General features: G+C 27.1%; 1 protein-coding gene across 1 annotated transcript in view; it reads left to right on the top strand.

The window, feature by feature from the left end:
* The window catches only part of LOC148226171 (uncharacterized), an 87663-nt gene that overhangs the window by 60700 nt on the left and 13338 nt on the right, over window positions 1-13625 (top strand). Inside the window, exon 5 of the mRNA XM_088204014.1 lies at window positions 662-791. Coding sequence (XP_088060140.1) covers window positions 662-791 — 130 coding nt within the window. The remainder of the gene's footprint in view (window positions 1-661; window positions 792-13625) is intronic.

Below are 13625 nucleotides of genomic sequence, written 5' to 3'. Positions count from 1 at the left end.
TAAGTACAGTGATAATAGGCAAAAGACATTATTTTATATATTACTACAATCATACTCAACTCAATTTCAATAAAATTGGCAAAATAATTGGTATAAGAGAATGGGCTTATGCCATAATAAATTATTAATATATACTAAAAATAATTATCACAGATATTGATTTTTGATTAAAATACCGATTGAATATTTTATAGAAAGTACTAATATTCCGTACCATCTTTTGACGAATTTTCATACAAAACAATAAATTTAGCAAAGACTCAAACCAAATTTTCCGATATTTTCGATTAAAAGTAATTAGAAACATATTCAACTAACAATACAACCATTCTAAATTGTATTTTATTTCAATGTAATTATTGCATACTATATATTTTCAATGTGCAGAAATTAATTATAATAAAGCAATAAAAGTACTATTCAATTTTAATTCTTTACGTGCACAGCTTGCAGCGTTATTCATCAACTTTAATATCCCCGACTGAAAGCCCTACATAAATGTAGGACTAGCGGATTTACGGCTCCGTCTTAGTACCCACTTGGGACTTTGAAAGAAAAATTACAACGTCAACTGGCATCGCGTTATTGCTGTATTCTAGTATGAAATTCTATTGTTAAAAATTATGTGTGGTTCTCACTCTTTTTTAATATTTTTTATTAGGTCCTAGATCCTGACGAGCTTTCGCAAAGAGCACGATGGACAATCATGGTAACGGCGTGCCTACTACTCTTTCTCTGTCTTCTTCTCGTGGGCGTAACACTTAGGATGGCACCACTCATAGATGATATGGGTAATTATTTCATAATAATATTTTCTGTCCTCGAACGACGAAAACGACGGTACGCGCGAGATGAGAATAAATCGCGGGCCTTAAAAAATCTGATTTTAGTTAAATGTATTAAATTTGTATTCATACAATAGTATTTAAAACTTATATATATTGAAAACATTTTTATATTTTTTTATTGTAGTACTATTCAACATCCTGATGATGTTTCATACAAATAAACATTTTCTAATAAATATACAATATAATAATGACCGTCCTAGAAACCCAGTACTATAAATCGTAAAATAGATATTTTATAAAATAAACATAATTTATAACTTTGGTAAGTCATTTAATGAAAAACATTTATCCTTCTTATGCTACATACATTTTAAGCAATAATTTTATTAAGAAAATCATAATTAATTTTTAATTATTTATATTAATTGGATTTTAGTATATTTTATATAAATAAAATTGCTATGAAACTCTATATACTGTTCTGGAAAATGTAAGGCATTTTACAATTTTTATTAAATATAATAACATACTAACGTAACGTTTACAATATATTTTGATTAATTACTACTTTAATATAAATACTGACAATAATAAAAATAGGTGTTTATCTTTGTGTAATAATGAAACTTTAATAGAGGTATATATGATAACATTGTGATGCTAAGGAACTTTGGAATTTTGGATACAAATATGTAACAATTTTGCGATAAATAAATTAATAACATTACTTTGCTTCAATCAATCTGATACGAATGCAAATTTCACATCTCCAAAATATCAAATAATTATATTTACAAACGCGTTTTAAGATTATTTCTTAAATGGGATAGAGAAAATCCAGATAAATTTAATAGTAAGCAGTTTTTTAATCCTATTTGGTTGGCAGTTATTTAGTACTTTTGGCTCTTATAAACCATATTTCCCGATAAAGTTGACAAGGGTCGCATTTAGAATTTATTATTTATTTTCGCCTATAGTGTAATCATATTACCAATGGGTAAATTACGGTGCATACAAATCTAGATATTTTATAAAGGAAGTGACGTTTCAAATTTTTGTTCTAATTTTACTTTTTATGTTTCAAAGGAAAAAATTAACAAACTCTCCAATAAAGATTATTATTAAGGGCATATTCATTGAGTGCAGAGTATTTTTTTTATTATGCAGTTACAAACTGAAAGTCCAATAAAGACAAAAACAAATTTAATAAAGCGAAGAAATTTTAAGATCGACTCTCAAAGTTTTGTGATAAAATAACAATAAATGTCACATATTTTTGCGGTTTAAGTAGCTTTGTTCATAGTGTTTCAAAGTATGCATGGTTGTTCTTGTTTTAAGATGATTACAATTTTAATATTTTTAAATGGCAATCCTGTTTCAAACATTTAATTCATTAGTTAATTTCAATCTTAAAAACGCACGTTCAGGTAATTTAAACGCGTACTAATATCCACTAAAAATGGTAAATCAGCCATTTTAAAATACAGTTACAATTTTTACTTTTGAGATCATGACTTAATCAGCTAAAACTGTGTTTCTGTAATTAGTTTCAAACGTATTTAGAAACATGAATTCACACGTGATTAATCTCTATTTTTAAAGTCGCTTTTTTCGTGTATCTGGAATATTTCATAAATTGGAAATTACACATTTGTTTGCATCGTCACTAGTCTTTCATTTAACCATAGCTAAAGCACCATCAGTGACTATATAAGACATGTTGATGGTTAAACATCATGCTTCATCAATATTTATGAAAAAACTGTTTTAAGTAAAATTATGGAGCCAGTTCTTTGGTAACATTAAATTCATAGTCAATCATCGTATCCGTAAAATTAATACTAGGGATTTCAATACCGGTATTTGGAGCAAAAATTACCTTCAATAATACCGGTAGTATCGAAATTTTTTTTTAAATCTGTATATTTTATTTGTTAAAATGATTAAAAAAAAATATAACATATTTTTTTTATTTATCACAGTGAGTGTTAATTAAGATTAATAGTTAGAAATCTTTTATATTTGTTCTTTTAATACACATAGTTAATAAATGGAGCATTTACTACAATAGTTTCATATTGTGTTATGCTTTTATGTGCACCATTTGTATAAAAACAATGACCTATTTCGAGGAAAGTCTAAATAGAAAGATATATGGATAAAGCTAAAATTGAAAACTATAATATAAACCAACGAATATAGATAGATGACTTCAATGCTGATATTAGAATTGCGATATCGTAGAGCCGTATAATATTGTAACTAGATTGTAGATATTATCGTATAATGGTTACGATATCTAATGTTATAATATTTTCTTTACACAACTAAGTTACTAGTTTAATTAATTATTATTATGGAGATTTTTAGATATGTTTATATACCATAACATAATATTTCAGCTCCCTAAAAATAGTTTATTAATAAAAGAAAAATGTAAGAAAACATATCTATCCATTTATTAACATCAACATCCCCAATATATAATTAATATTAATATATGAAATTCTTACTATACCAAAATTAGTATCTTTTGAAAATTTCGAATAGATAAGCAGGCATATATTTTTTAATAAAAACATTTTTTTTAAGTAACTTCGGTTTTTCGAATGATCTTGTTAGATTTTTTCGTGTTATTTCAGACACCATTAATATGTGAGATAAGGCTAATCCGATTATTATTTCGCTAATTCCAAAGTACCACAAGGATACAATATGGTCATCTGTTCTTTTTGCTCTTTATTAACAACATACATGTGGCAATTAGTAATTCGAAATATTTATATTATATAATAATGACCTGAAAGACTTTCAGAGTATTCGCACAAATTCGCATTCACTCTCTTTACAAAATGCTGCTCATCTATTTTAGATATGCAGCAGAACTGTTTTTTTTTTTGTTATTATTTTTAATATTTATAAGTATTTATATACTTAATGGCCATCATGATGCAAGATTCAGAAACCTGTCAAGTCATGATGTATTATTATTTTTAATATAACATTAATTATAGTTAGTATGATATTGAAAAACTTACATTTTTTATTGTAAATCATACACCTTCATATAAAATATTGGGTCAAAGTTACCAGAATAAGGCCAAAGTCCCCATGTGCAAACATATAATATGTATGTTATTTTTAAATTTATTGCAGTAATTCAACTTTATTACTACATCCACATGCCACGCGTGTACTCTTGACGTACGCTAATAACTTTATTTATAATTTGCCAAGTTTTGACCATAACTTTTATGTCTCCCTTTTGTGATGCCAATGCATGGAAACGAGAGAGAAACAATCATAAGCTAAAATTAAATTTTGAAGTGATCATAACCAGCGCGAACGCATTCCCGTTGTGTAAATAAGCCATTTACATTTACGTGTGAAATATAACTACACCGTAATTCCATTTATTTCTGAAATAACAATATACAAACATATAAAATTAAAAATACATACATTAAGTATATAAACATATTTATGAGCAGAGAAAGGTATTAGATTATACCATAAAGTTTGTCATATTTTATTATAAAAACATAATATTTAATATAAACAAAATTTTATCATAGAAGCTTATCTAATATTTATTAGATAATTAAAATTAGATTGTTATGATATATAACAGAATATCTGTACTATTAATATAATTTAATAATATTAACATATTTTAACTATAATAACATCTGTTGTTTTTCAGCAGCGTTATGTTAAATTTATAAGGGATGACTATATTTAATCAAACTGTTAATTTTATTCTTACATCTCTTAGCACAGAAATAACTACCATTAACCAACGTAAATAAGCAAATATACGATTTCGGCAATGCATACTATTTATAATATACTATGCCTACTTACATATATACAATACATAAGTAAAATCCAAGAACACTCGTTTTACAAGCTTCAAAGTATATTTTCGGAATCGGGAATGTTATTGTAACTGTTTTAAATTTTGTGGTGGCACTCTAATAATAACAACCGAAACTATTTAATGATGTAAATAATTATAAAAAATAACCAATGTGCGTATTTAAACTGTAAATATTTATATAATATTATTTTTATGTAGTTAGATTTTTATAACCAAATTAAACACATCAATCACTTAATGATACAAGTGTTAAGAATAATTTTAATTTAATTCCAAATATATTAAATATGTTTAGATATACCATTATTTTTGCAGTGTATAATTCAGTTTTCTTATAATTAACTTGTATAATTAACTTTTCCTTTCAACTTTTAAGAAATAAAGATAAGTTCTAAAAAAGTAAATATGATATTCTAATAAATTGCTAAAATTTTTCGCTTCTTAGGAAATCAACGCAAGTTATATGTTAACAAAATTTCAATTTATTGTACTGTAATGATACGCAAAGCTAGCTACAAATATGTTATATACAAAAAGCTTGCATTTTTAATATTAAGAACAAATTAACGTGATTTATAAATAGTATTTAGATTATTTGATTCAATATGGGCTTTTGTCTTCAGTGGATATTCTTACTTCTTGCGGGTTGAAAATAGATGCGTTGACCTAGAAATTCTATTCACAATAATCTGTGCATATTTTAATACACCAGAGCTCACAGTTCAAGAGGTTTTTTTTAAGTTACCAAAAATGGCTGATTCATTTACAAACAATTTTGGTGTAGTTTCTTTGACAAAATATTATGTGTACTAATGATATTCCATGTATATAAATTTGTGCATGTTGAACTAATTTATTTTTCAGTTTAAAGCTCTTTATAATAAATTTTATTTTTAATCTAAAAAAAGTTATTATTCATTATTAATATATCGCTATTGCCAGCGTTTCTTCGAATCAGCAGAGCATCTGTTTACTATACAAATACTTTTGGTCTTAAGCTTATTCATAGATTTTCTTTTATATCCTTTATAATCATAAAACACCTTTGTCCTTTTTATCTACGGTTCAGGAAATCGTCACATCGGTTCATATTTGGTAAATACAGTAACTGAGCATAAAAATGGTTTGCCTGTGCGTTATCGTGGTATAAAATCCAAGAGGTATTTGCCTTTAATTCTGATCGTTTTTTTGTATTGATTCAAGCAAATATCGTTAAGCTAAACGGTTTATTTTTTATATATTTTATTATACATACATATAGGATATATGTATATGTACGACCGCTCGATTTTAATTAATCATTACAATATTTATTTATGAGATTAGAAAAATCTATAAAAATCAAACCGGTAATGATCGATCTAAATTATAATTATAAAATAAAAACAAATTTCGATCTACTAGATACGATAGAAATCAAAAAATTATTTCGTTGATTCAAACCCAGCCATTTCGGGTGCTAGCCATAAGTGACTTCTTATAGATCATATGAACTGATAGTAAGAATTTGTTAAGCACCAGGCGTTTCTACGTGCGTTCCGCACGCCCTTATTTCTCACTCACTCTCGTCACTTAACACACGAGCGAGCGAAAGGAAAAATATCTCGCCGTACGCGCCTGAAAAACACTAAGAAGAACTTGACATTTGATCTAACTTGATGTAATTTTTTTCTATGGTTTTTCAGGAGGCTTTTATTATAACAATCAAGCCTTTGTTATAATTATTTTCTTATGATTTATCACCTGTTACGATGTGTTAAAGCAATTTAGTGACTCTATTAAATAATTGCTGATATTTTATATATATTTATAAAATAAAATGTTACCAGATTTTTTAGCGTTTAGTTGGGTACAAATTTTGAAATAAGTATTCTGTATTATTATAAATAATTCACGTTAAAAATTCGTTTCAAATTTTTTTATTATATATGTTAAAATGTATACTTTTTATTAATTTATATTAAAATAAACCGTTCTTGATGTTCATGAAGAAACCAATATTTACTTATGATTCAATATTTGCATGATTCATTTAAGTTTTGCCTAATGTGAGTTCTCCCCAATTGTTTATTTTCAGTGACAAAAATAATTTGCTTTGTTGTTCAGGTTATAATAATGTTGACTTGGCGTTTAATAGGAATGACTGTCGGCATTTACAAATTCTCATCTCTGGTCGTAATACATGTATGCATTAAATATGCCGTCGTTAAGATGCTCTGTACGTGGTGTTTGCCGATGCCTAATTTAATGAGAGTATTATGCGAAATCGGCATGCGTGGGCACGTTCCTGCCGTCCCGGATCGCTGATTGTGGAAAATTCGGAAAATCCAACAGCGACCGTTCCGAATCGTTCGTGCAAATATTTTACTGTTCGTCCCTTTTTATGCGAATTGCAAAAAAATCGTTGAATAATTCAACGGCGGAAAACTCGACGGCAAAGATGTCTTTTTTGGATACAGTTTCAATTCACGGTCGCAAATCAACGAGCAAGTTTTTTTAAAGGAGTTACCCATTTTCCAATCGAGTTAAGTGACTAAAAAAATAGTTAAAATTAAAGTTACAGATAAATAAATTAAATTAATCCTTGAAACAATAGCAGTTTGTAGCATTTATTGTTAGTTATAACACTCATTTCTTAGAACAAAAATTTAGACTAATTTAACTGTATCGTTAGTTTTAATATATTTTTTTTAACATCGTCAATCAAAATTAATCGTTTTTACTTGCATTTATGACTAATTATTAAATACTGTGATAGCTAGTGTATTCTGAAATTAAACTATTAAAAGGTAGCTTTATATTTCCAATTCGTTATTGCAATGTTATGAACCATTTGTTTAGAGATCATCCTTTTTCTCGCTCTTTGGCTCAAAACACAGAAGCTTTGAGGGAGCGGTCTCTAGGGCTGCAATCTCTGGGTGTGCCTGAACCAATCAAGGGTCTATTATTGATGAATGTTTTTCTGTGAAGCTTTTTCTACACAACATCTCCACAAACAATATGTTTTTAATCTTTCACCGATTAGAGCTGATCGGGCTTATGTAGAATTTTCACAAAAATAATTTTATAAAAAATGCTTATAAACGTCAAGTGGACTTAATAGTATTTTGTTTATCTGTTTTGTATTTTACTCAAGAGACCGTCTACTAAGTTGTATAGCAGTTTTTATGACGAGATTTTCATTTTTTATGACGAGATTATTCAGTCGGTGTTTTAAACGCATTTTTGTTTTACTGAGCTGCTTTATTTAGGTAGCAGCTATGCTTTTTACAGTTATTCTTTGACAAGTTTCTTTTGACAATGTTAATTTGTATGAACAGTATAGTAACATTTTTATGACATAATTTGTAAAGTTTGCATGTGCGCTTTTTTGTGAGGCCGTTATTCAATTGCTTTTATTTGCAATTCGTAAAGATGCCGTTTTTTCTCACAAAGATAAATTTTGTTATCGTAATGATTTATATCATTATTTATGTATTATATATATTATTATCAAAATAATTTTTAAAAACTTTAATTAAATTAATGGGTAAGACTATTTTTATAGGGGTTCATTGGAAACGAAGATTTTATATATTTTCTTAGTATATTTTAATTATTTATATTAACCCTCTGAGTAATAAGTTAATTTATACACATTTGTAATTTGTAAGTATACATCTGGGAGTGAGTTAATTTTACGTATTTTTCCACAATTATTACAATGTTATTTAATATTACTTTACATTGAATTTATAGCAAATTATAAAAAGAAAGAAATCAGTGATTCTCAATCGTCTTATTGCTTTCTTTATTTAACTACTTTTTCGTATAAGTATGTTTTAACACTTTTCAATTATTAAATTTCATTAATTTATTTAACAAATTAATTATATATTATTCGGCTTTTGTGTTTTATGTACAGATGCTTTCAATATTTCTTATAAATATTTATTTATTTGTATTATTTTTCATAAAAATCATTTACATTCATTTAAATTAAATAATTTATAATTTCAATGCTATTTATTAACTATATATTCAATTATATAACTAACTGGGGTACCTCAAAACAGTGAAAGATCGACCGCCGTACATGTACGGCGATACTTGTACGATTAAGCAGCTTATCGAACTTTTTGATTATTTTACTAATACATTTTTACTTTATTTATTTAAAACTTTGAGGTTCAGTTAATCACGCAAATTTGCAAATAAAATATTTTTTTATTAAAGTTATTTCATAAATATTTTTCTCGCAAAAATATAATTTTTATTATCGTAATTATTTATATAAGTAATTATGAATAATAAATATTATTACTAATTACTTTGTTTATATTGGATAGTCACAAAAAAATTGTGCTGTGATTGAGTTATTTAGCTAATGTTTTTAATATTGTTTTTTTTTTAAATTGCAACAGTATAAAATTTGTGCATTAACAATATATACATATGTTACAGTAAATGTGTATTATCAAAATATATATATATATATATATATATATATATATATATATATATATATATATATATATACAAAATATAGTTTCACTGGCATTTCAGTGAACTCACATTGAAATTTATTTTTAGAATATATTTCTAATAGTAAAAATATAATTTATCTGAATTGTGTTAGTAAAATTGTATGTTCTAAATTATATGCTCTAATGTCTAAGCCGTAAAAATAGGACTTAAGGGATGGTCTCTAACTGACAATCATGAACGCCACTTATTAAATCCTGTACGCCACCAGAAAATTTAATATATAATATATGAAATACATCACCTGTTAAGGGATAAATGTTCCAAATATATGTGAACTGAATAATTCGTACAGTGAACAAATATAATTTCACTGATATGGCCAGTGAGTTCATAAATCTATTGTTTGATACAATTTAACTGTCCTATTTAGTGAAATTATATTTTTTCTTAAACAATTAATTAATAAACATCCATTTACTTTTCAACCCCAAACCTAACCTTAGCAAATTTACCAAATCTAACTTGACCTAATGAGAGTTCTAAAACTAACTATAGTTTTTCCACTTTTATTTGATTAATTAGTTTAGGTTAGGTTTGGGTATAAACAGCGTCAAATTGATTTTGATAGATAACTTATAGCATCATATAATTTCTCTAGCTAGTTTTTCTAGTAGACATATACATATCTCTACTATAGAAAATTTGTTCGGATATAATTTTACTGAATTATATTTTAGCTAGTAAAAATATTACTTTATTATAAATACACATTCACTGTAACATTGTATTTGTACATACAGTTAAAAATACATATTTACTATAACATAAACGTGTTATGTTCTTGTCGCATTGTCGTATTCTCCCAGTCTTTCTACAGCTCGTGTTGTAACACATAGAGACTCGGAGTGACTGCTTAGCTAGACTAGATTATATGTTTGAAGTTCTCAGGCTTTTGATGGTCGTATTAGTCGATTCGGCGTATCTACGCTTGGTGCGAATTAAATTAGAATTTTGGCTCAGGATTGGATTCCTTACCTGTTCTCATTTTTTTATTATGCATGAAACATTTTTATACATATTTATGCTTTGTAAAATTAAATTATTTGATATAACCCAAAAATTTTACGCGGTTATTATACATCATATTTGAGATGACTTAATCTTGCATGATATTTATATCCATCTTATATATACTCGTATGTACAAAATCCCCTTTAACGTTATAAATTCGATTACAAATAGTGTGAAGATAGCCAAGACATTTTATAATAATGTTTATTTTAAAATACACTCTTTCAACTTTACCTCCGATGATGGACAGTTCAACGCATATGTATCAACCAAACGTCAGTCAGAAAATGATCAAAGTGTAAATTTAACATTCATTCTTTATTCATCTGCTAGCCTTCATCTTGCTACACGAGAATAGCGATATTCGCCAGTATAAATTCTGTAGCAAAATGGCATAGATCGTAATTCAGTTGGGCGCCTAGCATAATTCAATTATCCGCCTATGATTCAAGAGTATTTATAAAAATCTGTTCAATGTCGACTCACCTGAAGCGTACTTTAAGATAAGCGCCCATTGACGCAAACGTTGAACTTATCATTCCATAACAATTTTCACCTTTTTCCTATTTAATTTAAATAAACAGACTTCTTAACCATTTTTCCAATTAGTATAAAAATAAATATACAATCTATAACAGTTTACATATGTTCACAAAGTAGTTTAAATAAACAGACATTTTACCTGTTTCACCGACTTATCTAAAAAATACAGATTGTACTTCAAAAAATTAAATTATTTTTAGAAATAGGTTTTTTTCGTGTTAAATCAAGGCTTAATTGTATAGTTGCATACATAAGCAATAAATATAATAATATTGATTATATGATATGATTGTATACAGATTTTAGATTTACTATTTAAAATATAGTATTGCTTAATTTTTAAAATACTGCAATTTAAAAACTCGATTGTTTTAAAATCTTAAAAAAATTTATGAAATATTTTTTGTGTGGAATATCTCTAGTTTATACCAAGCTTTAGTTTAACTTTAACAGAGCATTTCCGCTTTACTGAAAGTATTACTATGTTCGAATCAACTAAGTCAATAAGCCATCGCTTTATACTAATAATTTGCATTTCAAAGCAGACCCAAACTACTTTTAACGTCTCTGACAATAAAACGTAAAGCCCACTCGATTTATACGCGTTTGCGTGAGCTTTCGAGTATGTACACACAATTTAGGAGCAAAGCTTACTGCCAGAGCGACTAAAACTCGACAATTCGTTATAAACGTGAAACTTTTCCCACTCGATCTGATACAAATTGATTTTCAACGATGCTCTTAAGTTTCCGTTTGATGTGTATACATTTATAGTATAAATAAAGATCTTTGTTGCGAGACGATGACGTGGGATGATACTTTTTCGGCACTCTACTTGAAACCGCCTGTGTAAATATGCACGATGAGTATGATGGTTTTATACCACGTTGGAGTGAAGGGGCAAAGGCACACACGTTGCTGTTGGCAGCGTGTCAATTCGCGCTGAAAATGTTTAACCATTAGTAGAAAACGTATTCGAGACGATTCTAATAAAAATCGATTCGATTCCGGCATTGACGTAAGCTCAATCGGACTTTATCGGGTAAAGCATGGATCAAAATACGGGTCCGTTACATATTCATATAATATAATTATCTTAAGTAGGGTTGCTTTGTTTATATGGGTACCAAAAGGTTCAGTTACACATAATCCGTCAAGAGATATGAATAACATCAATTATATTGTATCGCGTTTTCACTTTTCATTTAGTTTTGCCTTAGCTAGAACATAATATGTCGTGTATGTCTTTATAAATTTAAATATCACATAGATTACTTTTAAGTTTGGGGTTAACTCTATGTCTAGTTTTAATAACATCAGGATAGTTTTGAAGTAAGAATAAGGGGATGAAAATTTAGTGAGTCGTATTTCAGCGTGTGCTTGTTTTTAATTATAAATAATTAAATTAATACAGATTAAAAAAAAGTACTGTGGTTTCATATACACTACATATACATTTTTTTTTAAATTAATAGAACTACATATAAGACATTCTCTATGAGCTGAAATACCTTATTATTGAATAATTATTAATATTGAATATGTATGACCTAGCTCAATTTTAATTAATCATTACGAAATGTATCCGTGAGATTAGGAAAATCTAGGTAAATCTAATCTGTGATGATCGATTGGAATTATAATTATATAATCATCAGTAATTCCGATCTCCCAGATACAATAAAAATTTAAAAATACTGAGGTCCATATTTGATTTGAATCCAGGTCTTTCAGGTCAATAGTCAGGTAGATTATACCACTCGTCTATCGTGCTGGTATATTGAAAAAAATTTAGGCAGCATTTAGGTATTTTTTATTCAATAATATGTATTCATTTATAGCTCAAATTGAATTAATATTACTCTTAACATGAGTATAAATAAATATATACACGAGAGATGAATCTTTCGAAAATAAATAATATTGCAATATTCAAAAATAAATATAAAATGTTCAATAATATAAATAAATTACAAAAATATATATCCAAATAACACGTTTTCAATATACTGTGTTATTATATTATATTATTAGTTAGTTATTCTTCAAAATATACATTTACATAAAAATACACTTGGTTCTCTTTTTATGCGGTAAATACGTTCCACAGAAAAACGCATAAAAAAATCGCACAAAAAAAGACTAGGCACACGTATAAAAATAAAGGATACGTTCCATAATATTTTAAAACAGCATAAAAGTAAATCAATGAGTTACAATATACCGAAAATCGCATAAAAAAGGTTTATTGAATTTCAGAAAAATAATTAGTCTTGCCATATTCTTTTTAAAATATTTGTTCATATTTTTATAAAAACGTTAAAAATCACCAAAAAGTTTATTAAATTTAAGAAAAATATAATCTTAATATATTCCTTCTAAATTTATATATAAAAAATTTACAAAAAAAGTTTTTTTTTTAGATTTTTTTCTTTAGAATTATTGTCGCTGGTTGGAAATCACTTTCATCACCAGAAGAGATAGTCAGCGTATCAGATCTATGTCCTAAAGATAATGATTCTTCACAAGTAAAATTAGCCTCAACTTCGCATGTTGATTTTTTCCCTTTGACAACATAATCAGTGATTAAACTTTGCGATGGCTTTGCTAATTTTGTGTACAATTCCTGATACCCAGAAATGCAATTCTGAAGCTCACGTTGAAACTTGAATGCTTGTTTAGAATTATTATCATTTTCAAGGAAACGGTTTGCCAATTTACCTTCTCGAATTACACTTGCAGTGAGGGTGACTGTCGTTTTCTTGTTCTTCAACGGTATCAAGAGTTATACCTATGATATTTTTGTCATTCATGACAGTATCCGCAAGTACTAATTCGTCTACATCGTTTTCGAAATATGTTTCAAAACTTTC

Source organism: Plectrocnemia conspersa, unplaced genomic scaffold (genome assembly GCF_051122295.1).
Source record: "Plectrocnemia conspersa isolate PC_06_02 unplaced genomic scaffold, ASM5112229v1 ptg000014l, whole genome shotgun sequence".
In the NCBI taxonomy this organism is placed as follows: Eukaryota; Metazoa; Arthropoda; class Insecta; order Trichoptera; family Polycentropodidae; genus Plectrocnemia; species Plectrocnemia conspersa.
This window is presented reverse-complemented; position numbering and strand designations above follow the sequence as displayed.